The sequence below is a fragment of the Zalophus californianus genome, chromosome 15 (genome assembly GCF_009762305.2).
Source record: "Zalophus californianus isolate mZalCal1 chromosome 15, mZalCal1.pri.v2, whole genome shotgun sequence".
NCBI lineage: Eukaryota > Metazoa > Chordata > Mammalia > Carnivora > Otariidae > Zalophus > Zalophus californianus.
Window position 1 is genome coordinate 83,670,447 of NC_045609.1, and position 25,756 is coordinate 83,696,202.

At 50.8% G+C, this 25,756-nt stretch overlaps 1 protein-coding gene across 3 annotated transcripts in view; it reads left to right on the forward strand.

Moving 5' to 3' along the window:
* Positions 1-22,021, forward strand: part of DOCK1 (dedicator of cytokinesis 1) — a 495,128-nt gene extending 473,107 nt beyond the window's left edge. For 2 of the 3 annotated variants that reach the window (XM_027591585.1, XM_027591586.2), the window contains 6 exons: positions 3,650-3,787; positions 9,820-9,965; positions 12,607-12,805; positions 15,356-15,509; positions 17,634-17,794; positions 20,859-20,954. In XM_027591585.1, the coding sequence (XP_027447386.1) occupies positions 3,650-3,787; positions 9,820-9,965; positions 12,607-12,805; positions 15,356-15,509; positions 17,634-17,794; positions 20,859-20,954 (894 nt within the window). Of the gene's footprint in view, positions 1-3,649; positions 3,788-9,819; positions 9,966-12,606; positions 12,806-15,355; positions 15,510-17,633; positions 17,795-20,858 lie in introns of all 3 variants that reach the window. The other variant, XM_027591584.2, reaches the window with a different exon arrangement.
* Positions 22,022-25,756: the final 3,735 nt, after the last annotated feature.

Consider the following 25,756-nt stretch of genomic DNA (forward strand, 5'->3'; position numbering starts at 1 on the left):
GCCTGAGTCAGAATTTCCTTCCTTGTTGGGCTAAATAATATTCCATTGTGTGAATGGACCATACTTTGTTTGTCCATTCATCCATCTGTGGACACTTATGTTCCTTCCCCTGCTTGTCTGCGAACATGGCCGCACACGTGTCTGTTCATTTTCCTGCTTTCAGTTCTTTTGGGTGTATTCCCAGAAGTGGGATTTCTGGATCAAACGGTAATTCTATTTTTTAATCTTTTGAGGAGCCACATCCTCCACCTCCTTGTCAACACTTGTCAGTTTCTGGTTTTGTTTTGCTTTGGTTTTTTTACAATCGCCATCCTCCTGGGTGTGACTTGGCCACAAATCTCTAGACATCTGTTTGCATTAGAATTATTCTGTGATAACAAACCCTGGGGGCTGGCCCAGTGGCCAAGGACGGTTCTCTGCATGGAATGGAAGCCTCCTGTAGACCGTCTCCCTCTGTTTCCAAGAAGAGAGAGAGTTTAAAAGTCTGAATGATTCCATTTTAGATGTAGAAACCAAAGGGCACAAAATTCCAACTCCGTTGAAGGCTATAAAATCATTGCCACAGAAAAACTAGTTTGGTCTGCAAAAGTTGTATTGATTTTTTTTTTTCTTGTAAGCTTTTAAAGCAAATTGGATTTTAAGAGTTTCAGGTCCTACAGAGGAAAATAATTTGTTCCTCAGAGAGAACTTTATGTCAGCACTATGTCATCACCCCTAATAACTATATTAAAGGGTGAATTTTAAAGCAGCTCACAGGAAAGCTGAAAGAGAGAATCCATTTTCTAGCAACTTCATTAAATCAAAGAGTGATGAAAAATACATATTCAAAACGTTACCTGTGATTTCGCTTTCATTTGCAAATGTTTGCAAACCCATATTTTAGTATCAGTGATTGAGTCATATGGTCATTAAAAATAAGAAGTTTGGGGTTATCAGGATGCTGGCTTCTGTTTTCGTTTGCTAGTTTGTTTGGTTTGGTTTTTTCTGGAAACTGCATCAGGGCAGAGTGAGGTTTCCTCTGGGGAATCCCAAGGACTTGTTGGCAGAGTTTCCATCACTGATATGCAATAAGCACATCTCGATGCTGAAATTGTTTGTGAAGGCGGGTTGTTAAGTCCCAGGCAGCTCTGGGCTCTGCTCTTGCCATCCCCAAACCAGGACGGTGCTGAGCTGCTCCTCCCAGCTGGGAGCCCGTGGCTGCAGGCACATGGGGCCCCCTCTAATTTTAAAGCAGATACCAGGTCAGACTGAGCTCCAGCCCCTTCCTCAAAGGCACAGCTCCATCCTTCCCCAGATGCAGCTGTTTTATTGAGCATCCCCGCCAATGCCCAAAAGATGGATCTGTACAGACTCCTACCACACTGCAGTGTTGTGTGCATATGTCTCTTTTGAAATGCACAAAGATAAAAGACAAAACTCACTCGTCATCCCCAGCTGATGCAAGTGTGACCGTTGTCCCTGGGGGTGGTGCTCCTAGAGTGCTGAGCAGTGCCTCCTAATGTTCTGTGCTGCTGGTAGCCCATGAATTTGTGCAGGGGTCCCACAGGAGCGAACTTCACGTGCATCACCGCTGTTCAGGAGGGCGTCTTTGGATAGCAGGCTGCGTGCTCATTTTGAACAACCCAAAGGGTGACTTTGGGGATGTCCTCTCCCCTCTCCTGGCTCTGGGCAACTTTTAAGAAATGCAGATTCCTGGGATCTACCCCAGAGCAAATCAGGGCTCCACGGTGGGGTTCAGGAACCTGCCTGGGAGATTCTGATGCTCATCCAGGTTGGAACCCACTGAACCACAGGGTCCCCAAAGATCACTTCAGGCCTCATTCCATGGCTTATGTTTGTATGTTAAGCACCCAGTATGTTGGAGTGTTTACACAGAGTATCTTTTCATGCAGAGCTGTGGCTCAGCCCCAGTCAGACGTAGAACAGGGGCCAGATCCCATCCTAGAAGAAGGTTGTATCTGACAATGTCAGGGACCTGTTGAAGTGGTCAATTCTCATACCCCCTAAAGTTCGCCTGCCAAATTGCAGTTCACGCAGCCCAGGGACTTAAACCAAATGGTCTTTAGTCCAGCAGGTAGCTTCTTTGAGGTCAAAGAATCTGGCCAATTAAGGCTTTTAATCAAACCAACAAAAAAAAGGAGAGACCTTTAGACTGCATTTTGTATATTTGAAAAAAGGTCCGTTCTACAGAAAAATGCTTGCAAGATCTCAAGTGGCTGTGTCTCAGCCTTGAGACGCCGCCCCCACACTCGCCTCCATACCAAATAGATCCAACACGTTTACCATCCCACCAAAAGTTGTCCCCAGCCTGCCTGTGCCGTGCCCCAGGGCAGAACTCAGGAAGCAGAAGGATTAATGTGAGCATTTCTACTGTTGAACCTGACCACACTGCGGCTAGCTCTGGGGAAGCTGCCATCTGCAAGAGTAATTCATACGGAATATTAAAACATCTCATCCATTGTGAAGGCTCACCTGCATGCACACTGTCCTTTAGGCAGTAATTGGCCAGAAAGGGATGCCTGGCCCAAACCTTGGGGGTAGGCCCAGCTGTCAGCGAAACAAGCTTTGTGCCCGTGCAGCCCGAGGGCAGGCTGGGTGGGCTGCTGGGTGGGCTGTGACATGGGAGCCCTCACTTCTTTCGTCTTTCCCTGGAGACCACAAGAGGCAACAGCTGCGTGCTCTAAATGACAACCAAATACATTTTATGCATTGATTCATCTTGGTAAGATTTCTCGAATTTGTTCACATGAAATTCAATTGTGTACTTATTATCCTGCTTCCTAATAAATCTGCTCATTTAGGTTGGTGTTCTGTCATATTAGGGAAATCTGTTTTTAATCAGTATTTTGATTTAATTATAAATTATTAAGAGGAAGCCTCTTAGCTTGATTGCATTGAAGAATGTCTAACTCCGGGTCCGAGCGCTGGGGGAAAGCAGAAGCTGGGGAAAGAAAGCCCCCTCCACCCCCCAACAGCAGTGATTCTAGAGGGTCTCTGGGGCTGGGGAATGAAAATGTCTCCCTGCGACGCTTTTAAAGGTCAGCTCCATCTCCGCGCTTCGAAGTGAAGTGTTGGCATGGATATTTTGTGACAGCAGTGTTGGCAGAGAAGTGATTATTTTTAGTTTTAAGGAAGAATAAATTTGGTTTTCCTTTCTAAATAAGAAGATCCTTCAGGACTGCAGATCACACATAATTAGATTTTTAAGTTTTAGAATAGGGTTCTCAATTGCCTATAAAGGCAATATTCTGGGCTAAAAAAAAAAAATCTTTGCCCTGTGACACGACCCTTTGCTAATAGATCAAGTTACAGCTAAAAAGATTCAAACTGCGGTTTTTCCCAAATTCACGAGGAAAGCACAGATGAGTCTATTCTGGGGTTGGTCGGCCAATGGGAGTCAGGCAAGTCACTGAGTGGCCGTTGTGTGCTGAGCACTGCACTAAACGTGTCCAATTTAAAACACAAATGATTTTAATTTGAACATTTTGGTCTTCGGGGGTAATGTGCCTGCTGATGACTTTGATTCACGGTTTGATTTGGAAACAAAGCAGTTGGATTTTGCACACAGTGCCACTTTCTGCCTGGTGTGCGCGGCTCTCTCTAGACCATTAACCAGGAAATAAGGAGTGTTGACTGCTACATTTTTCAGATTCCGTTTTTGGCTGAAGGGATCAGGATTCATGGAGACAAAGTCACAGAAGCACTGAGGCCATTTCATGAGAGAATGGAAGCCTGTTTCAAACAGCTAAAGGAAAAAGTGGAAAAGCAATATGGCGTCCGAACCATGGTAAGTGGGTAGCCTTGCAGAGGGGGAGGTGGGTGTCTTTGTGTTCCAATTGTCCAGCTGTGACAGGCTCAGAGCCAGGGTGAGTAAGATGTATATGTGACGCCTACGGGAAGTGGGATTTGAAGGACCTCGGCCCCCTCGGAAGTCCATCTGTCAGTAAGCCAGCAAGCTCCTTTCAATAATTGGAAATATCAGGGTGAGTAAGCGTTCGTGAGTTTGCTTGATCACCAAATGCCCTGCTCACCTGCTGTGAACACAATCTATCCTTAATGTGGTGGGGCAACAGAAAAACCACCCAGAGGCCCATGGGACTCAATTTCGCCTGGCCGTGAGGCCACACCTCTAGCCATACACCACATACAGAGGGTTAGGTAGCACACAGGGCAACAGAACTCATGATGTCCTAAGGCAGAGCTGGAACCTAAGTCCAGTCCAAAGTCAAAGTCACTGGAGAGAGTTGCTATGGTTTACTGAGATCTGAAACTGTTAGCAAAGACTTACGTCTTAAAGGAGTGGTCATTGGTCTGGGCCAAGAAAGGTAAGCTCGAGACAGTCGGGGAGGAGGTGGGGAGAAAGGGTTCATCCAGCAAAGGCTGGGAGGCCGGAATTCGAATGGCAGGCCAGAGGCCGTGCAGGAAATGGACATGTCTTGGACGGAAGAGAAATCGTAGGAGAAAGCCGGAAAGGTGCCTAGCCTCCAAGAGCCTGGATTGGCGTGGTGTGGGGCAGGAGGCCTTGCTCTGGATGAAGGGTAGAACTGGGCTTTTGCCCAAGAGTTTGTGGAAGTTTCTGAGTGGGGGGCTGGGATCAAGGTCATGATAAAAGTGTGGCTTGTGATATGTAATGAGGCAAAGTATCTGGCAGTGTGAGCCCTGTGGTTTCTGGGAGCCTTGGTGGGTCCTAACCTTGACTGTCCCTGGACTCTGGAGACGTCGGGCACAGCAAGTGAGTCAAGGCCCCCTTTCCCTGTTTTTGGAGGGAAGCAACAGTGTGACAAAAAGAGGCAGCGAGGCTTCCGATCTAGAATCCCAGCCCTTGGCATGAAGGGGGTGTGAGGGCGCACAAGGTTTCCACCTTCCTGCAAACAAAAGGCGTGCCGTAGAAGGTATTCTGCTTCTCACATCGCACGACACGTTTCTCTCCTTCCTGAAGAACCAGGTGTCCAGTGTAGGGCACCCTTTTGGGTCCTTTCTCGGCCCAATTCCATCTGTCTGCCATTCTCTACGGTTCTCTGTTGCTCTTCCTGTTGAACTCACTTCTTTTTTTCACACATTTAGCTCACTTAGCAAACACTAATTTAGTGCTTACCATATGCCAGGGACCTTTCCAAGTATTTTGCAGATATGAACTGGCTTCATCCACTTAACACTATGAAGGAGGCACTGTGGTCATCCTCATTTTACAGATGGGGAAAAGGGGGTGCACGGTCACACTCTAGCGGTGGCCACTCTGGCTGCTGATGGAGTTTGAAGCCCACTGGTCTGCCTCCCAGTCTGTGCTTTTAGCCACTACTCTTAATTTACATGGCAGAGCTTTTCCTTCTCTTGTAAGAGACTGAGAGTCCCCCCAGAAAGGAGCTACTTTGGCTCTGATTCCACTCCATGCCGACCCAACCTGCCCACCCTTGTCTGCTCTGGCGGGCTGTGGTGCACCAGTGCATCCCCAGCAGGTGTGAACCTGACAAAGCCAAGAGAACGCAACCTCTGGGCTCTGGTCTGAAAACTCAGTGCGTGGGGACCCAGGGCGGCCAACCCAGCGGGAGCTGCTCACGGGGAGCAGGCTTGGGGACCGGGGTGCCCTCCTGCCGGCTACACTGGAGGACCCCTCGTGCCGGGCAGAACCCTTGAGGAGTGCTTCATTGCCTCGGGGCTTGCGACTCACTGCAGTCAGAGTCGAGTGGCAAGAATTTCAGGGTGCGTCGTCATGAGTCTCTTCCCAAGAGTTACACCAATCTTAAGTCTTTCTAAGAAACAAACACGTGTGAGATCTTAGAGTTTTTGTACTGAAAAGTGAAAGGCTTCCTCTTTTACCACTCACATAATTTATATTTCAAAATGACAGAAACCTGTCTGGTTCACCACACAGCCTTCCGATTCCGTTCTCCGCTGGGATTCATTACGTCTGTGCGGGCTTGCTGCTGGGCCCAGGGGAGAAGGAAAGCCGGGGCAGGAGGCAGGCCTGTTGCGTAGGGGGCGGGGGTGTCCCCCTCCTCCAGGACAGGTTTCCCCTGTTCCGACGCAGCATCCTTGGCCAGAGATGAGCGGTGTCCACCACATCCTGAGACACGTCTTGCCCACCAAACTGCCCACCTCCCTGTAGGGGGAGCCTGGGCAGCACCGCACCTAAGCCCAGCTAGGGGGCTGGTCAGGCTTATTGGGATCAAGGAATAGAATCAAGGGTGCATTTCCTCCCCTTGGATGCTTTCTTTGCTGGAGCTGCCTTCCTGAGTCCTCCATCCTGGGACCCGAGCGGCAGGCTCTGCAGCTGGCCTCCTTTGAGCAGACAGAGAGAGAGGCAGATGCCCCTGTCATGCTCTGAGAAAAGCGGCAATAAAAAGCAGTCTGGTATGAGCCTTTCCTGTCTTATCTACTCTGAAAACTTGTGAGCATCTGAGAATACTTGGAAAGGCAATAGAGTATTATCCTGTTTAAAAAAAAAAGGATTTAAAAATAAAAACCCATAGGAAAGACATAAACCATTTTGTCAGTTTTTCTGATCCAGCCAAAGCCATAGACAGAAACAGAAGACCTGGACACCCTCTGACCTCTTAATCCACAAGCGGCTCCTCCAGACCCCTGCTCCCTCCCCACTGGCCCTCACCTTGCCTGTGCTAGGGCTCTAGGGGGCCACCGCTCCCTGGACAAAAGCTCACAGCCCAGCTTCTCCAGATGCATAGGGAGTGAGGAGCGCAGACGCTGGGGTCCCTGAGGAAGAGGCCACGAGCACCTGCTGTGTCTTCCAGAAAAGAAACATACCGGCTTCTCACCCTACCCCATAAAACTCTGGTCGCCGCAACTAAATTCAGCCCTGCCCACCCCACCCCACAGGCAATAGGCACGTGTGGGGGTCAAGGGGAGGCATTTAGGCTCCGCTGGAAGACAAGGACACAAAACGTGTCACAGCTTTTGAGCAGGGCAGGGCTCGCTTCTGGTAAGAGAGCCAAAACGAGTGTTTGCTTCAGGCCATAATAATGACAACAGCAAGGACAACGGAAGCTACCTTCAGAGTGTGCCAAGGCCCGTGGGCTCCAGCTGTGCATTTCATCCTCACTCCAGCCTCTCGAGGTGGGATGATGGTTCCCTGCGTGCTCTGGAGGAAGCTGAGGCTCAGAGTGGTTCCATGTGTGACGCGAGGTCCCATCGTCGGTACCAGAGCCAGAATTCTAGCCTAGTTCTAACTGCCTCACCTCTACCCCTGCCAGCCCTGGTGTTGGGACACGGGGACACTGGTTTACTCATGTTCTCCTGACGCTGGAGCTACACCTGTCATGGCTGGGAGAAACTCACATTGCTTCAGATGAAAAAAAAAAAAAAAGTCGCAGTTCTTCAATTTTTAGAGGCTCTGCTCAGTCAAGAAGGAATTGTGAGACAAATGGCCCAGTGGGGGCCATGGCCCCACCCAGTGGGTCACCTGCAAGTGTGGGGCCCCAGAGTGGCTTCTGTCCCTCCTTGGCCAGAGCCTTGCTCCTGCCATCCCCCTTCCGTTTGTTCTTTCCAGTCCATACTGGTACATCTGCCCAAGACTCCAGTTTGTCTCTTGTGGGACATCACCGGCCCTTTGTGGTCAGAGGTAGGATGTCCAAGGGCCTTCCGGGCCTTCCCAAGAGCTGGAGTGAGGTGGTTCTCGCTGGCCGTCTCCACCTCCTGGTCCACGACTGGCTCCCCGCTCTTCCCTGCGCACTCAGCGCTTGCATTGCTCGCATGGCTGTGGGGATCATTTCACCAGAAAAGCGGAAACCGTCAGGCGAGGAGTGGGGCTCACAGCACCCGGATGCCGGACGGGTCACGTTTCTTCTCTGTGTGCTCCACTGCGTTTCCTTGAATGCAAGTTTCCCTGTGCCTAGAAGATGGTGGGATATGGAGGCAGCATCCTCCCAGCCACAGAAATCACCTGAGCCTGACATCGCTGGTTTTCTGCCCTTCTGCTCTCCCCCACCCTCAACCCCCGTCCAGAAAGGCTAGGTGGGAGTGAAGCCTGAGGCTGTTGCAGGGGAGAGGTGGGAAGGCAGCTCTGCGTGGGTGGTATGCGGGTGCCCAGATGCCCCCCGCCCCCGTGAGCCGCCCTCAGAGGCTACTGCTCTGGAGGAAATGGCAGGGGATGGTGTGGGCTGCGCGAGGCAGAGGTGGCCGGCAGGGCTCATTCAAAGCGTGAAGAGGGTCGAACCCCACAGAGATGCCAGAGAGGAGCGGTGGCCGAGCGGGGTGGCGGCTGAGGTGGTCAGGCAGGCCTGGAGCTGCGCCAGGAGCAGTGGGACACCGAACAGTCCCGGGACGCAGCCGAGACACTGGGGGTGGGGGGAGCCACGCGTCAGAGAGCCAGGCCTTGGGCTGGGTTGACATGTGTCTCAGAAAGGCTGAGAAGAGCGTTCTGTAGACTTTGTGAGTTGCTAGGTTTTGTACAGGAAACATGTCCACAGTTTGAACTAATTTGTACTTAAGTTTCCTCATAGGTAAAGGCCAGTTAGTGACAATGGACGTCTCCTTGGGGGTGTGCAATGGCTCCATCCTTGGTGCCAAACCCAAGACCTCCCCTCCGTGCGGGCAGATTCCAGCTCCACGTGGCTTTGCACTGGTGGTTGGCAAACTGTGGCCCACTGCCCTTCTTGTAAATGGGGTTTTATTAGAATACATCCCTGTTCACACATCTCTGTAGCATCTCTGGCTGTTTTCATGCTACGGTGGCCAAGCCGAGCAGGGGGACGGAGAGCCTAAGATCCTTATTATCGGGCCGTCCACAGAACAAGTTTACCAACTCCTGCTCTAAAACTGTGCTTTTGTCGTTGTGAACCTGTTACTCCTAAAGAGAGCAGAGCAGACCAAGTCATATTTCATGTGCAAAACACCTGTTGAAGACACAGGCCCACTTTTCAGATGCGGAAGTTGTGTTCGGTGTGTAATCAGCCGCGGTCCCAAGCACGTCTTCTACAGGTGACTGCCCGAGGTGCCATCTTCGCTGGTGTGGCGCAGGGAGCTGGGGAGGTCAAAGCCACCCGGAGAGGAAGTGCCCTCCATCCTCAGGATCAAGGAAGGAGCCCCTGCGGCAGCTGTTCTTGGGGCATAGGTACACTAGCATTTTCTAGGTAATTAGATACTGACACGAGCTATATTTCCGTGACTCGTGTTTGGGGGATATAAATCCCGTTTCAAAGAGAGGTTGGAAAACTCCATCCAGAGACTGTTTTTCTCCAGAATGCATCTGTAGTTCATGGCCTGGCTGGGAGGAGGAGCTTGAGCAGCTCCAGCGGTGGCTTCATCTGCCCCCCCGTACCAGTCACTGGCAGGGGAGCAAATCCATCTTGAACTAAGCAGCAGGAACATCTTATTTCATTCTAGAGAAATTCGGTCAGACACATCCATGTATTTTGGTGATCTGCATGGTTTATCGACATGCAGAGAGGTACAAAGTTCATCTAATGATCTTGCAGTTTCTTCAATCTAGATGCTACTCTATAAATTTTCTGCTCACTACATTCTGTGTTCGCTTTGGAACAGGCTGATGCATTGTGGTGTTGGCAAAGAAAACTGCACTTAAAATGTTAGGAAAACAGGAAGTTTAGGGTATTTTTCACAAGATCAGGTAAGATTTCAAAAAACCCCGAAATAATCATCATTTTCATCTTTAACTCTGAACAAGAATATGTACTGCTCATAGAAGTGTGGACAATTTTGGTCTAGAATCTAGGCTGCTAAGACCACTTGGTCCCAAGGTTCTGACCATTTTTGGGCCAGAAATCTTTTGGCACAAGAGCATCAAACAAACCTCTGTCTCTCTCTCTCTCTCTCTCTCTCTCTCTTACTCTCTCTTACTGTCAGCCCTCAAGTCTGGATGACAGAAGAGGCAGCCGTCCCCGGTCCATGGTCCGATCCTTCACGATGCCATCTTCATCCCGGCCTCTGTCGGTGGCCTCTGTGTCTTCCCTGTCATCGGACAGCACCCCTTCCAGGCCAGGCTCCGATGGGTGAGTCCAGCTCAGGAGCAGGGAGGGGGTTTAGAGGGTCCTGTGAGGAGCCGCCAGGACCCTGGGTTTGTTTGGTCACAACAGAGGATTTTTCTTAAAATCGAAACTGTCTTTGAAACGGAAACCCTCCAAGACTTTGCAACTCTAGTGCCCAGAATGACTTTCAGGGTCTTGTGAGTTTTTGAGAAAAAATTATTTGGGTAAGGTTTCCATCAGATTTTAAAACCTCCAGTGAGTGTTGGTTCAGTTCTGTTCTAGAAGTTCTAGATGGAGTGTAATACATTGCTTGCTGACTGTGTGTTTGTACTTTTCATCTCCTGCTCACTGCCTTGGTGTCACACCAGCACAGAACTGTCTCACACTGTCAGGCTTGAGGGCTGGCAAGGCCACCTTCTTTCTACAAGACTTCTCTGGAGACCCCAGTTTTGCTGCTGAGCACTCAACAGCACAAAGTGACCTTAGAGCGAAATAAGAAGCTAATAGACTAGTTAATTTTGGTGGAGCTCCCACTGTGTCTCTTGCGTTAACTTTGAGTGTTAAAAAATATCAGTAATTGTTTTGTGTCTTTGAGTAGCAAATATGTAAAGTTTGTTCTTATTAATAGAAAGGAAAATGTGTCATGTAGTTTAAATCCCAGAGACCAACTGCTAATTATTTTACTGTTGAGTTTGCACAGTGGTGTGTTTGTACAACCCCCTTTGGTTTTCTGTCCATTGCCTTACCAAACCCACAGGCTCCTGGTCCCTGCCACGCGCAGACACACGCTTCCAGAGCGCCCCAAGGAACAGCTCAGATCTAAGCGCCCTTTGTTACTGATGACCGGTGTGCCCAGTGGAGGATTGAAAACTAAACCCACATTTTTTTTTCTTAACAGTAATATTTGTCAGTGTCTGCTACTTATAAAGCCAAATCCATATGGAAATTCTCAATTTAAAGGAATTTAAATCATGTGTGCTTGTCACTTAGAGCAAGATTGCTGAAGAAATATAATTCAACTTTTCCCCAGGAAAATCCCCAAGCTAGTTATGAAAAGGTTTTTACATTTCCAAGAACGTAGGGGTGGGGGTGGAAATTGATCTAGAGGTCTTAGATAGAGGTGTGGCGTATCACACGTGTGAATACACAACCTCCTTCTCCCAGGAGGCATTGTTTAACCTTGGACTGGGAGGCATCTTTATTAGACTCCAGATTTTTGTTCATTCTAGGGTTACCACCCTTAGCTGTGTAATTAACGTGGAGAAAATGAGACTTTGGTCCCAAATGGCACAGGTTACATGCAGAATAAAAGTTCATCTTGTCGGCAGGTGCTTCTCATAATGTGAAAAATTTTAAATGTAACCTGTCTTTCTCTTGGCTCTTTGTGTACTCATCGAGATGTTTATAGGGGTTCCCCCTGAGCTGAAAGTTGTCCATCGATCTTATTTTTTCCCCCTATGTTAATTGTCTCAAGTTATACAAAACCTAGAATAAAATCTTGAGGATTATTTTATTTTTATTGACTATATTCCCTATGCTGTACTTCTCATTCCTGTTCCTTATTTATTTTATAACTGGAAGTTTATAAAGTTTTCAAGATATTTTCATACCATTATCCATGTTGGCCCTCCCTCCTAACTCCTTCCTGCTGCAGAGGATGTAACTCCAACCTTAGAACTGAGTCATTTCTTCTCTCTCCTGATTTGACTTACTAGGACAGAGACAGGATGGACCCCCCCCCCCCGCCAGCCACCACCACCACTACCACCACAGCCCAGTCTTGTGTTAAAATAGCAAGCTACAATTGCACGTAGATGTGCGTGCATAGTCAGCTTTAACACGTGCCTTAGAAGCTAATCCAAGATCCACTTACTCCGTAGACTAACCATTAACATGGTTTTATACCAGCCAGTTGGTATCAGTAGGCACAAGAGCGGGTGGTGTCCTCCTTTTGTCTTGAGACTGGAGATGTCCAGCCCACAGGGATTAGGGCTTGTGGAGACTCCCCAGTAGGTGGCAGAGCCAATACCCGGGTCTTCCAGCTCAGTGCTCAGTGCTGAAAAACGCAGGGCCTCTTCAGGTACCTACGAGCTGGAATCGGCTTGCTTCTCATGGAGCCATCCAAAAGGCTTTCAAATTAAAGCAGCCGACGTATCTGTAATCTTGAGCTGGCTGTAGGAACTTGGTCAGAATCAGGGTAACGGAAATTTCTTTGCATTAGCATCTGCCTATTTCTTCTTACTGCATTTGTGAATGTTTTAGTATGAATCTCTACAAGACGAGGCCGCCCCTTTTGAAACATACCCTAAATACCACCTCCCATCAGAAATCTGCGATAATCTCTTCTATGTCATCGTGTCCTATCCACTCAGACTTCACAACTCCCCCGCCCTCCTGTGCGTGTTCTGTTTCTTTCTGCTTGGTCTCTGTTTCTTTCCAGTTGGATCTTGTCTGGTTGCAAACAGAGTCTCTCTGTTACAGCTGGTTAATATGTATCTTAATTCCCCCTTGGCCTCTCTTTCTAGATCCTTCCTTTCCTGTAAGCCTGCGCAGTTCCCAGGCAGCACTTCAGATTCCCCGGGACCAGGCTCCCATTTATCTGCTGGGTGAGAAGCAACTGTTCTCCACTTAAGTCATGAGTGACTTAAAGAACCATTTCTTCTAGGTTTGCTCTGGAGCCTCTCCTGCCAAAGAAAATGCACTCCAGGTCCCAGGACAAGCTAGACAAGGACGACCCAGAGAAGGAGAAGAGGGACAAGAAGAAGGAAAAAAGGAACAGCAAACATCAAGAGATGTTTGATAAGGAATTTAAACCCACTGACGTCTGCGGGCAGCAGTCTGAGGCTGTGATTCTTTCAGAGACGGTAATTCCTCAGGGAACCTTCTTCCCCACTCTGCCCTAGCTCCTGGGACCTACCTTTGCTCTGCATTTAGCCAATGGAGCTGTCAATTGGATGACACTGAATTTTCTATCCAACAGTCACTTTGCCAATCTGAGGTCTCCCCCGACCGTCCCCTGGTACCACCCAATGCCGTAGGGCGTCCGGAGGCTCAGAGTGGAGCTCCTCTCTTAGCACTCATCCCCCGTCCCAAAGGGACCCCGCTGGTTCTAGGCGCTCGGCAGCAATGCAGGACTTGCTTCCAAGACACATCCTGACATCTCAGAAGATGAACAGGAACGCTTCTCTTGTCTGAAAACAGTCCTCCAGGCCGGCTGTGGCCTTTGCCTGTCCCCTTCCTGACCCGAAATCTCGAAGCCCCAGGTACTCGCCGAGTTAGAATCTGCTCGGCGGGAGTCCCAAAGCCCCTCCTGCTGGGATCTGCCCGCAGCACGCGGCTCCACGCTGGCCTCCCTGCCTCATCTGCCCCACATTTGCTTCTCTGCCATGTTCCAGAAGGACTTTCTGGAGTTTCACCTGAACCCGTGCCGCACGCACTGGACCCCGGGGCTGCCGTTCCCCGGAGCGCACAGCGGTGCTGGAGGCTGAGGGTACAAAGGAGGCACGGGTGGCTCCTGTGGTGAACTTTATTCAGAAAGCGCTATTTGTGGGCTGGAAACGAAATCAAGGAAAGGCTCTCACAGGCTGTCAGCTTCAAAGGTTAAGTCAGGCCCAGAGCCGCCTCCCCCTAGAAGCGATGGGCCCTTGTCCGGACGGTGGCCAGGAACGTGCCCGCCCCAGGCAGGAGCCCCTGGCCTGTCCTGGCTGTGATTGAAGGGTTGCTTGACAGAAGGGCTCACGTGGGACCCCCTTTTAATAAGACATGTTTCTTGGCGCATTTGTATCTCAAAGCCAGAGGGTACGACTCACCCACGTTGCGTGCCGTTCAGACAGGCAGGCGTGTGTTGCTTGGCTCTCTAGAGGCGGAAGGCAGATTCGGGGGCCACGACACGGCCTTCAAGAAGGCGAATGCCTTCTGAGGCCTTAGACACAGCTCTGACTGCACCCTGAGTGTGGCCAGGGGCGTCAGAGCACAGGAAGGGGACTGGCCAGGCGCTGGGCCTCCAGCAGCCGGAGGAAGAGGTCTCTGATGAACCCCCCAGTGTTCTCTGGCCACTACTCTGGACAGCTGGGGTGACAGTGACCTTGCTGACATAGCCAAGGTCACCGTCTCTCAAGCCCAGGAGAGAGATCTCAAGTCTCAGAATATCAGAACTGGGTGGGGGACTTAACAGAAGCACAAGAGATTTACCAGGGGCCAGACACACCGCATGTCCTTTCATGTATTTTCATTTAAGCTCCCTCTTAAGCTGTTAATACCAGGGGCCTGAGGGAAGGTGAACCCCATGGCAGAGCTCACGGTTAGTTGTGTAAAAAGAGGTCGAAGGTCGGGCCAGGCACTTGGCCGTCCCACGCAGGTTTTGTCCCTCCCCACTGTGGCCCTGTTGGCTTGCGGGGACGCTGGCAGAGATGGGCCGAGTTCGGCCAAAGTGGGCCTGAAGTGCCCTCGGCAAGTGCACAGGAACGAACGCTGGCGACCGTCAGGCTCGGAGCACAGGACCCGGCCCCCCGGTCAGCCTCTGACAGCTCTCAGCATAACTGCAGCCGCAGCGGCTCTGGGGACAGGCAGACTTCTGGCTGGGGGCAGACTCACTGTTCTCGGTCCAGCCCAGCTACCTGTCTCTCCCCAGAGGGCCTCGTCCTCCAGAGGACAGTGGTCAGCGATGTCTGCGAGGTGTTCCCTAGGCCATCCTCCGTGTGCCCAGGACAAGCCAGGGGTCGCGGGGCAGAGCAGGGGGGCAGGTTGGGGCAGGTTTGCCCAAGGGGAAGCAGCAGCGCCATGCCCCGGGGCAAGGCCAGCACCCACTGGTGGTCCCTGGGCCCGCCGGGGTGGCCTTAGCTTTTCGCGCCACGCCTGGTCCCCGAAGCTTCTGCTCGACAGAGGCTATACCTCTGTCCCTCCGGGGGGCTGGGCTCAGCTTCCTGCTTGATTTGGCATCATCAACAGTCTCATGACCTTCCGCTGAGACTCAGAGCCTGGGGCGGGACGGAGGGCCCTCCAGGGGAGATACGCCTTGCACCAGGAAAGCATCCTTCGGCTTCCTGAGTCATCAGAACGTGCCTCCTGGGATAGGACTGTTGCCAGTCCCCGCGCACCGTCGCCCTGTCCAGGCCTCCCCCGAGGCAATATTTGGCATACCTTGGCTCACAGAGGCATCGCCCTGATCTGTGCCCGCGCGTTCACCTGGAGTTCTCCCCATGTGCATGTGTCTGTGTCCAGATCCCCCCTTTCTATAAGGACACCGGTCCTCTCGGGTTAGGGCCCGCCCTAATGGCCTCCCCTGCCAAGGAGTGTATTTCCAGGTGAGGTCACACACGGTCACAGGTCCTGAGGGTGAGGACTTCGGCCCGTGAGTCATGGGGGACACAGCTCAGCCATGGCGGAACCTAACTGTGCTCCTTCCCGCGCTGTAGATAAGCCCCCTGCGGCCCCAGAGACCGAAGAGCCAGGTGCTCAGTGTCGCCGGAAGTGAACGACGTTTCTCCGTGTCTCCGTCGTCACCGCCCTCCCAGCCAGCACCCCCTGCGGTCACGCCAAGGGCCAAGCTCAGCTTCAGTTTGCAGTCAAGTGAGTGGAACGTTCTCCACGTTGGAATTGCTGACGTTGCTCTGTGACCCGCTCCTTGCCCTGACGCTGTGAAGTTAGGCTCGCCTCCTCACCTTGCCCCAGATGGCGTTTCCCCAAACACCCAGCGTACAGGGAGTCCCCCTTGGGCTTCGACAAACCGGTCTTCCCAAGTCCCCTGGTGGCAGGGGGTAGCGGGCTCCCCCTTGTGCCGAGAGAGGCTTGGGTGCGTGGACAGCCTCCCTCTTGGTGTCATAGGATGCGAACCACACGAGGCTCTTGGGCCTTCCTGTGTTCAGGAGGCACGTAAAGTGAAGAAGCATTTCCAGACTGTTCTGAAGAGCTAAGCACATAACTAATTTTTCTAGTGGTTCCCAATTTCTCGGGTTGCCGTGACCTATTACCATAAACCTATTTGCTTAAAACAATAGAGATTTATTCCCTCACCCTCGTGGAGGCCAGAGGCTCAGAGAGAGACTGTTCCATGCCTTAGTAGCTTCTGACAATCCTCGGTGTTCCTTGGCTTACAGATGTACCCCTTCAGTCTCTGCCTCTCTCTTCATGTGGCCTACCTCCTGAGTCCTCTCCTCTTCTTATAAAGACACTGCGATGTCTCTTGGCTTTAGGTCCCACCGTAAATCAAGGATGATTTCATCTTGAGATCCTTAACTCATTTCATCTGCAAAGAGCCTATGTTCCAATCAGGTCACAGTCTGGGGTTCTGGGTGGACATGTATTTTGGAGGGACATGATTCAACCCACTACCAGGGGCAGTCAGCTTTTCAGCACTAAATCCAGGCCTGCCAGAGAGGAGAGGTCTCGGCGGGAAGAAGGTGGCAGGGAGTGCGGGCCCACCTTCCTCCTCCGGAGGACCCACCCTCCTTCCTCTGCCCTGTGCAGAGGCTCTGGAAGGCACGGACCATTGTCATTTGCACCTGGTTTTCTTCTTGCTGGAAGGGGAGCAGTGGCCATTCTGGGGACCATCAGGTCGGGGGTTCGCACTGTGGCCGTGGAGGAGCCTAACTGAGGGAGCAGCTTCCCAGCCGCTGGGAAGGCGACGGTCTCTGGGTGTCGCATCCTCATATCCTTATGCTATTATCCCAGAATCTTTTTCTAAAAATATTTTATTGTTTCCTCTAAATATGGTCGGGATGATAAGAGAGTTTGGAAACGGATAGCGGTGATGGTTGCCCAACACTGTGAACGTAACCAGTGCCACCGATTTATACAATGAATTATGGTGAAAATGGCAAACTGTATGTTTCTGTGCGGTTTACCACAACACAGATAAGCAGGCGAGCGAGAAGTCACAAGGGTGTTCATTCCATCGGACTCGTTTTGTCTCGATGCTTGGACTCACTGGCGAGCCTTCCTGAGAAGCCCACAACTCCCCCAGGAGGCCTTTCCCCTAATGAAGGAGTTTTCATCCAGTGGGACCCATCAGTAAAAATGTCAATTTTCCTCTAATATAAAAGAAAAACAATTTTTTTCCCTACGAGCCTCCACGAGGGTTGAGAGGGTATCCTGTCTTAATGATTGTCCTTCCATTTGAAACTGGCTGTTTTTTCAGTTGGCTTTAAAAATCAGTTGCACTTCCCCCTTGGCTTCTTTAGAAGTAACAACCGCAGTGCCCATGACTGCTAATAACTTCGTTTCGTGCCATCGTGGGTCTCCCTGTCGAGAGAGGTTTGAAGGGTGGGGGTCGGCTGGCTGCCGCATCGTTAGCTTTCGCTTCGTGCAGCCCTCCTAGTAACGGCCGCAGGACGCTGGCTAAGGCTCTGAAAACACCTGGGTAGACAGTCCTTGTGACACCCCGCTGTTTAGATGCCACCCACACGCAGAGGCCCGGGAGGGGCTGATAGGGGCCCAGGCTTGACATGGCTATTTGTACAGTGGATCGACGCCTCCTTTAAACTCCTGTTTTAGATGTGTTTGTGGCACTTTGGTATTCTTGTTCTAGAACATGCCTTTAGGCGGGGATCCGACCCTTCACCTTCTCTACCCCTCCCAGCTCGCCTCTCTTCTCAGTCGACACGCGTTTCTCCCACCCGCCCCCATAGAGAAGGTGAAGCAGCCGCCTGGGCACTCAGTGGGGACGTTTGATTCTCAGTCGATCCGGTTTTCCAGGTTTGGAGCTGAACGGCATGAGCAGCGTGACTGGAATGGACACAGCCGAGGTCCCGCCCCCCCTGCCTCTCAAAGGCAGCATGGCGGATTATGGGAACTTGGTGGAAAACCAGGATTTGATCAGCTCGCCCACACCCCCGCCCCCCCCTCCTCACCAGAGGGTAAGTCAGCCGGGAACCCGAAACGTGGGTTTTTAAAAACGTTCCCTCCACAAAACGGAACTCCCTCCTTGCTGATGTTAGCGTGCTTGCTTTGGGCCAGCCCACGTTTGATTTTGACAAAAGAGGTCAAAGCGATAAGAATTCTGTCCGCGGGACCTTGGTTCTGTGGCATCCATCCCGCTCTGGAAACATTCCTTAAAGATCCAACCCATTCTTCTTCTGGTTCTCAAGGTTTTCTGTTCTCGGGTGGCCGCAGGCTGAGGTCAGGGTGCACGCTTTCCCCCCTAAAAACCAACATAAACCTGTGTGCTCGCTCGCTCTTTCTTTCTACGGGTACTTTTGCATGGAGTGTTCTGCAAGGTTATTACCTCCTCTTGTGAGCAGGGCAGAAGAGAGGGGCTTTATTTACAGTACACGTATTCAATTCTTCCTTTTATCTAAAAACACACACCAGCAGTGGGACTTCATCTTGGATGCTGAAGGGATGATTAACCTTCAGAGGCCACAGTGCCTTTCAGATCGGCCCTCTGTCCCCAGAGATGCCGTGATGGGGGACTGGCCCCGGAGACGGGGCCACGTTACCCCGTGATGGCTCTGCAGGAGGCTGGAATGGTTTGCTGCAACCACAGAAACGGGAGTCTGGCCTTTCCCGCCAACTTTTAACTCCAAGTCAGAAGGGAAGAGGCCCAGGGAGTCAAGTGAGAACATTGATTGGTTGGGCTGTTGTTTTTCCAACAGCTTAGTTAAGGGATCACACCTTTGTTTTCATACCTTTATATAATTGGAAAAGTGGGAATGTCCCCCGGGTCTCCCTCCACCAGTGAACTGAAAGTTCTGAACTTGGAAATATGATCAAATCTATTTTGTTACAGATCAATGCAGGGGCAACATTTTCTCATCTCCGGTGCTGTTGCTACATCATTCCAAGTAACTGATGCCACGTGCTCTTGGGTCGGGAAGGAACATGTGCGAGCCTTTGTGAATTCAGTTAGATTAATTACCCAAGTCTCGTTGCTGTGTGTTTCTTGTTTGATTTCCCCGCAGCACGAGCACGAGTTCCAGTGACACGCCGGTGGATTAGTGTGTCGTAATCCGCTGGAGGCGGTGGTGTTTCCAGGGTGCACCCCTCTGTGCAGGCCTGGGGGGCTATTGTAGGATAATGATCGCTCATCTGCCTCGGGGGGTGCTCGATACCTCTGCCACTGTCATTGATCGGCCTCGGGCTTGTGGTCAACCCTGTCTCTGGTTGTCACCACGTTAAGCTGTCATTTCTTTCCACATGGCTCTTAGAAGCAGTCATCTGACCTATCATTCTGCTTCATCACGCTAAACCCGCCATCTTCCTACCGGGCACGAAGGACGTCTGCAGCGTTGTGCCCGCATCTGACTGGGTCAGTCTGGCGCGCTCAGACCCACCATGGTGGCTTGCACATGTACGGAAGCAACCATTTTATCACATCTCGAAATAGGTGTTTGCTTTTGTCTGTTTTCAACTGTTCTTACCAACCTTGAGAAAACCCAGAGTCTATTCTACTTCATTTTTTATAATGTCTCAATGTCAGTGCCTCAGTTCAATGTTTCCCTCTTTATTCTCTTCTGTGTCTTAGTATTTCCTTGTCTGCAAATCGGGAGGAAATTTGGTCACCGGGGGAGAGACTGCTGTGTCACTGTTCTGTCCTTGAAACTTCTTTCCTCACGTTGCATTATGCGTGAGCCTCCCCCGAGAGGCTGCTACAAGATCCCCCCCTCGCTTAGGTGATAGTGTCCCGCAATCTCCCTCCGGTTCATTCTGCCTGTGGCCTGTCTGCTCATTTGTTCATCCATCCGTTCATTCGGTGCTTCATCTGTTCACCACGTTCATTCATTCATTCACTCACTCACTCATTCACTTACTTGTTGGACCCACGCATATTTACAGTGTCTCCTTTGGGGCGGGTGTCTGTGATGGCCACGAGGGTGCTGTCGGCTGTCCTCAGTCACTCCCGCCCTGGCAGGGCCCTTAAGCAGGGGTCTTCCTGGCACCTTGGCAATTGTCAAATCATTTGTGGGACTCTAAGGGCAAATGATGGCCCATGGACCCAGTACAGCCTGCTGCCTTTTCTTTTTTTCTTGTCCAGAGAGACAGAGAGTGTGGGGCGGGGGGGGGGGGGGGGGGGGAGACAGAGAGAGAGGTGGAGAGAGAATCCTGGGCAGACTCCCCACTGAGCACAGAGCCCACCTCGGGCTCCATCTCGTGACCCTGAGATCGCGACCAGGGCCGAAATCAAGAAGTCAGACGCCTAACCGACTGAGCCACCCAGGTGCCCTGACCTGCTACCTTTTTTTATAAATAGTTTCATTGAGACACAGCTGTGCCCATTCTGTGTATCTTGTGTTTCCCTCATGAAGAGTTCAAACATCCCCTGCTGTTGCTCATCCCCCCTCAGTTTGCAGTTTTGGAAGAGACTGAATGAAAAACTGCCTTTAAATGAGTCCCTTGGATAGTGGCCACAGGTACCCAGCTGACCCTCTCTCATGCGGCTTTTCCAGTTCCAAGAGCAAAGGGGGGGCTTCTCGCCCACCGTTGGAGAGCCTGTCCAAGGTCCTGTTTGTGCCTGAACAGTTGAGGGACATCCTCAGGGGGCACGAGTCCAGGCCCGTGGATCCTCATCAAGGAGCGCTCAGCCGGGACAGCGCCAGGCCGCCGGGGTGGCCCTGGGTCTGCTCTGCCCCTCTACCCTGGCTCTTTACCGTTTAAACTGTCCAGGTCTGTAACAAGTCCATTTCCAGGGGCCCCGGGGATCCAAAGCACCGGGAATTAAAACCGAAGAGAGCAACACCTTCCCTTCTCAGGGGGCCGCGCAGACGTCTGATGTGCTCTGTGGAAAGCAGCTGATCGGAGATGCCAGAAAGGCCTGTCGCCACCAGCTGCCCAGCCCCAGGTCACGCAGAGAGGGCCGGCCCCCCACCCCCCGGGGGTGCAGAGCATCTTTCCGTGGCTGCCCCGTGCCCGCCGCTCGGGCCCCCCCCCTGCCGCCGGAGTGCCTCAGTAACCCGGCACCTGCCTTCCGTCTGTGTTTTCCAGCATGTACCGCCTCCGCTGCCCAGCAAAACACCACCTCCGCCCCCCCCAAAGACAGCGCGCAAGCAGACGTCGGTGGACTCGGGCATCGTGCAGTGAAGGCCGCAGGCCCGCATGGAGAACACGCTGCAGCCCTCCCTCTCCCTCTGTGTCTTCTCCTGTGTCTGCTCTTTCCCTCATGGGGCCTGGACACGCCGTGCAATTGCTTGTCCTGAAAAGGAGTTTCTTTCCAGCCGTGGCGTGAGTGGCCTTTCGCACCGGGGAGCAAGGTGGATGTGGGTCTGAAAGGTACTGTTGTGCTTCTCAAAATTGGGGGCTTCTGACTGTGTCCGTCTTGAGAGATCCTAAGTCTTGCCCAAAAGTCCTCCGTTTGTGCCAAATGACACTGAGCAAGGACCGCGGTTGACCGGGGTTTGGCTCAGTAGGAGAGGTGAGGCCGTCACCGCGAGACCGTGTAGTGAGCGAGTGCTCCTCTTCTCCCGACGCTGACCCCCAGCTTCCCCCCGAAGGCTGTTTTCTCAGCCCTCCCCCGGTGGGTGTGACATTGTGCTCAAGTGTGTCTTCAACCTGTATGGGGCAGTTAAGGTCAGGCCTTTCAGGGCAGTTCCTAATTTCCTTTGGTCTAATTTAAAATAGGATTATTTCTCAGCTACTGAACAGTTACTAATTTATGGAAGTGGAGACACCGTTAGAAATACTGGATCAAGTGGGAAAGTAAATCCACGTATAGGACGATCCATTTTCTTTCTTTTTAAAAAGAGAAGGCCCATAGCACAGAGATGGCTTTAACTGGGTGAGTTCTTTCTGTCCTCATTCTGTACAGAAGTTTGTATATATGATGGTTCTTAGAACTTAAGTTTTAATGTTTTTGGTCCTTCCGTTTATTGTAATAGGCGTCTGCAAATGATTCTCGATATGTGTTCTTAATTTTTAACTGCTGGAAGTGTAAAAAAAACACAAATTACGTTTTGTTGATTTTTTTTTTTTCCTAAGCTCCGAAGTCCTGACAATGTTGGTGGACGATGATTAAAAAAACAAAACAACTAACTTTGTATAACCTAATATTTTTATTCTGCCATCTATATTTTTTTATCCACTATAATCATGATACTCTTCTAGTAGGCTCAAAAGTTATGCATTGACAACAAAAAATAAAAAGCCATTTAAAAAGACTCAGTGTCTGAATATTACCGTTTTTATCCCTTGACCTAAAAAAATGTGTTTGTAAATGCCACTGTTGCTCTTTTTCTTTCTTAAAGAGCTTTGTGACCCGCTTTTCTGTATGTGTGCATCTTCCTTAATCGCCCCTTGTCTCTCCCTTGGGGCCCGGATCGACAGCACCTGTGTCCCTCTGCGTCTGCATGTCCTTACAGAAAGAGCAGAGCAGAGCCTAGCTTGCCGCCACTTAACTCCCCTCAGCCCAACCCCGCTCTGCGGCTGCACCTCTTTTCTGCCCCTTGCAGCTGCTGACTTGAGAGAGGGTTTTGTTTAGTGTGATGCGTCATTCGGCATCAGACTCCAGAGCTCTGTGGATCTCAGGTGGCGAGAAACAAAGAAGGCGGTGGGATGCTCTTTTCCACGTAAAGCACACTTGCCTGTTCCTTCCCCACATGTCCGGGTTGCAACGTCAACCAGACCTCCGGGAAACCTCCTGCAGAACCCAGGAGACTCTCTCACTCGATCGCTGACCGGCCCCCCCCCCGCCCCCAGTTTATTCGTCCTTGCTGTAAATATCCAGTCCACCCCCAGGAAATGTGAGACTCCTGTGAATATAGAATTTTTTCCTTTGTGAATTCTTACTCTTTGACTGAGAGAAATATTCCTCCTCCCTTGAGTAGATTGGAAACTGCACACCATCCGAGATCCTAAAATAAGTGCATTGGGCATGCTGACCTGGGAGAGGAGAGCCAGGGAGAGGCCAGCCCCTGGTGGCAGGTCCTTGTCCGGTAGCCAGCATTGCACACTGCAGAAGCTGTTGCCCGAAATTGTGAAAATAGTTCCTGGCCCTACAAAAAAATAGTTCTTTTTCTTCGAGAATGGCATCTGGGTTCCAGTTCTGTCCCCACGCAGCCTCCTCCCGAAAGTCTTCCTGGATAATTCCCAGACTCCACACTTCAGTGGATCCCCCCTCGCTGCTAGATGCTCCCCAGCTGCTGGGAATCCCACGCTGGTGTCCAGAGCTGGAGAATATGCAGACATAAAATGTCTTCATCTTTTCAATCAAGGGCTGGACTGCAAGGCTATACTCAAGAAAGAGCTGGGTCCTGTGTCAAGCGTCTTCCCAGGACACTCCTGGGATGAGGTCAAGGGGCACCGCTTGCCAACTAGATGCAATGATACATTTTTTTTGCTCAGAAAAAAAATATATATTTCTCAACCTCTCTTTCATCATTAACTTCCAAGGAGCCTTTTTAGACGTTTTTTCCTAATCCTTTCCCCATCAAGAAATGTTAACAGTACAGATTTACTACGTATGTATTTATGTACGTTGTGTATATCTATGCCTTTTACATGAACCAAGTAAGATTTTTTTGTTCCCTAAGCACCGATTTTCACCCCCTGACAGGTGATACTGCCTCATTGAGAATGCATGCTCTAAAACAGGAATGGTGGAGATCTTATGTTCTGTTTTTGCTTTGGGTGCCAGGAAGCTCAAAGCCAAATTTCGCTCTCACGCATTCAGCTACAGTTTGGTTTTATTCTCCTGCCTTCCAAAGTGCTCTCCAGTCTATTACAAATCCATCTTTACTTAACCCTACTTAACTTTATTTGAGACTACCCAGTTTAATATGTATTTTCCTCAAATCTTTATTAAAAGAAGATAGGCATGAGCTGTATTTTACAAGTATAAAACTTTTTCTTTTTTAAAAACCACCCTTGGTGCTTGAAGAGTGCTCGCTAGTATTTAAAGAAATTTGTGTTTAATCACTGTTAAGATTATTCTTTCTTGCAAAGATTTGATCATTTCACGTCCTCACAGATTTCTTCAGCTCTGATTCTTTTATGGTGTCGGGCATTATGGTCCACGTTCCCCGAAGTCTTGGCTGACATCATGGATTTTAGCTCTCATGTTTTCGTTCTATCTCTGATTACTTTTTAGCATTTTACTTACTTTTTAAGGGCTTTTTCAGGACTTTATGCTTTTTTTTTTTCCTCCAATCTGCCTTTTCTGAATTATTTAAACATCTACTGTTTAGTTGGTGATGCCTCCAAAAAACCCAACAGGAAACCTGATGAGCCATTAACCCTTTGCACCCGAATAAAGCCAAACTGGGGCTCCTCGTTTGTCTCTCACCAACACAGAGCAGCCCGTGCTCCATCCACGTTCTGTGATGGCCTAAGCACAGCGGTCCAGGCACAGGAGGGGAACAGAGACTGTGTGGGGTCTGATGCACAGCAAAGTTCTTTCTGCCAGTACCGGTGGGTTCGTTTCAGCCCCGAGCAAAAGACTTGTGATTGTTAATCTTACGTGTCAACTTGGACAAGCTATAGCATCCGGTGAATCAAATGCTAATCTAGCTATTGCGTTGAAGATACTTGGTAGATGTGGTTTCCACATCTACAGTCAGTTGACTTAAAGTAAAGGAAATCACCCTCAGTAATGTGGGTGGGCCTCGTCTAATCAGTTGAAGTCCTTAAGAGCAAGAATTGAGGTTTCCTGGAGAAGAAACTCGGCCTCAAGGCTGCGGTGCGGAAACCCTGCCTGGGTTCCCAGCCTGTGCTACGAATGTTAGATTTGCCAGTCTCTAGAATCACGTGTGCCGGTTCCTTAAAATAAATCTCTCAATCTCTGTGTATGCATATCTCCTATTGGTTCCGTTTCTGTAACAACCTTGATACAAGAGTATCATGACATATTCAAAGCCAAAATGTTCGTGCAAAAGACAAGAGGTGAAGCACAGCAGACTTCCTCTAGAAAAGTGGTATTTTGACAGCCGGAGGTGGCTTTAGAGTAGAAATACCTGGGTAGACGCCCAGAGTCTAGAGATCCCAGACAGCCGCTTAGCCTCTCCAGTTCATCAGCCCGGCGAGGATAATCCCAGCTGCCCACATTGTCCTTTGTGTCCTGGGGCTGGAGTGTCCCAGTGGCTTCCTCCACGGCGCTGGCACCGGGGCTGCCTGAGCACCCTCGCTCTAACTCTCTTTCTCTGCGTCTGTCTCTCTGTCTCCCCTCCCCACCCCCACCCCAAGCTGTCTTTCATCCTCCAGGGCCGTTTCCTCTGTAGGAGGCGACTTCGCATGGCCAAGTTTCTCCCTGTGTAAACTCTGCACAGAATGTACCTTCTCCGCGAACCCATTGTGGGATTGTTGCGTGACCTTCCCCGTGGCCCAGCAGCAGCGCCGGGTGCCCGGCCGCTAAGCCCACCTAGTCGGGTTCTGTGCTTTCCCTCTGAGTCCCAGCTTCTCCTGGGCTCCCGGGGGCCAGTTCTGCCCGACCCTCTGCAGGTCGGCTTTGGAGCTGGCCGGTGCTACAGATGGTCTCCCACAGCAGCCCCGCTTCCATTGCAGGCTCTTCTCTTCACTACCTTTGCAACGTCTGAAGTCTCCACGATGTGTCCTGTAATCTTCCAGCCATCTTGCTGCCCTTCCCGCCCTGGGGAAGGATCCCATCCCTCTTTCCAGCCCCAGGGCAGTGTTTCTGCATCTCCCTGGTTTCCTGTAGTTTTGATCACCTGTGGCCACCATCTAGCTGGTGCTACTAATGTTTATTTCCTGCATGGGGAGGTGCAGGATTTCATCTGCTGTTTTTCCCCTCTCTTCTCTTAACCGGGTGTGCCATTTCATATCCATTTGGATGGTGTCTATAGTGACATGCCGCGTACTTCGTCAGGCACAGTGGTGGATAATGATGGAGCACGAAGAACATGGGGAGCATGACGGAGCATAGGGAGCATGGGGGA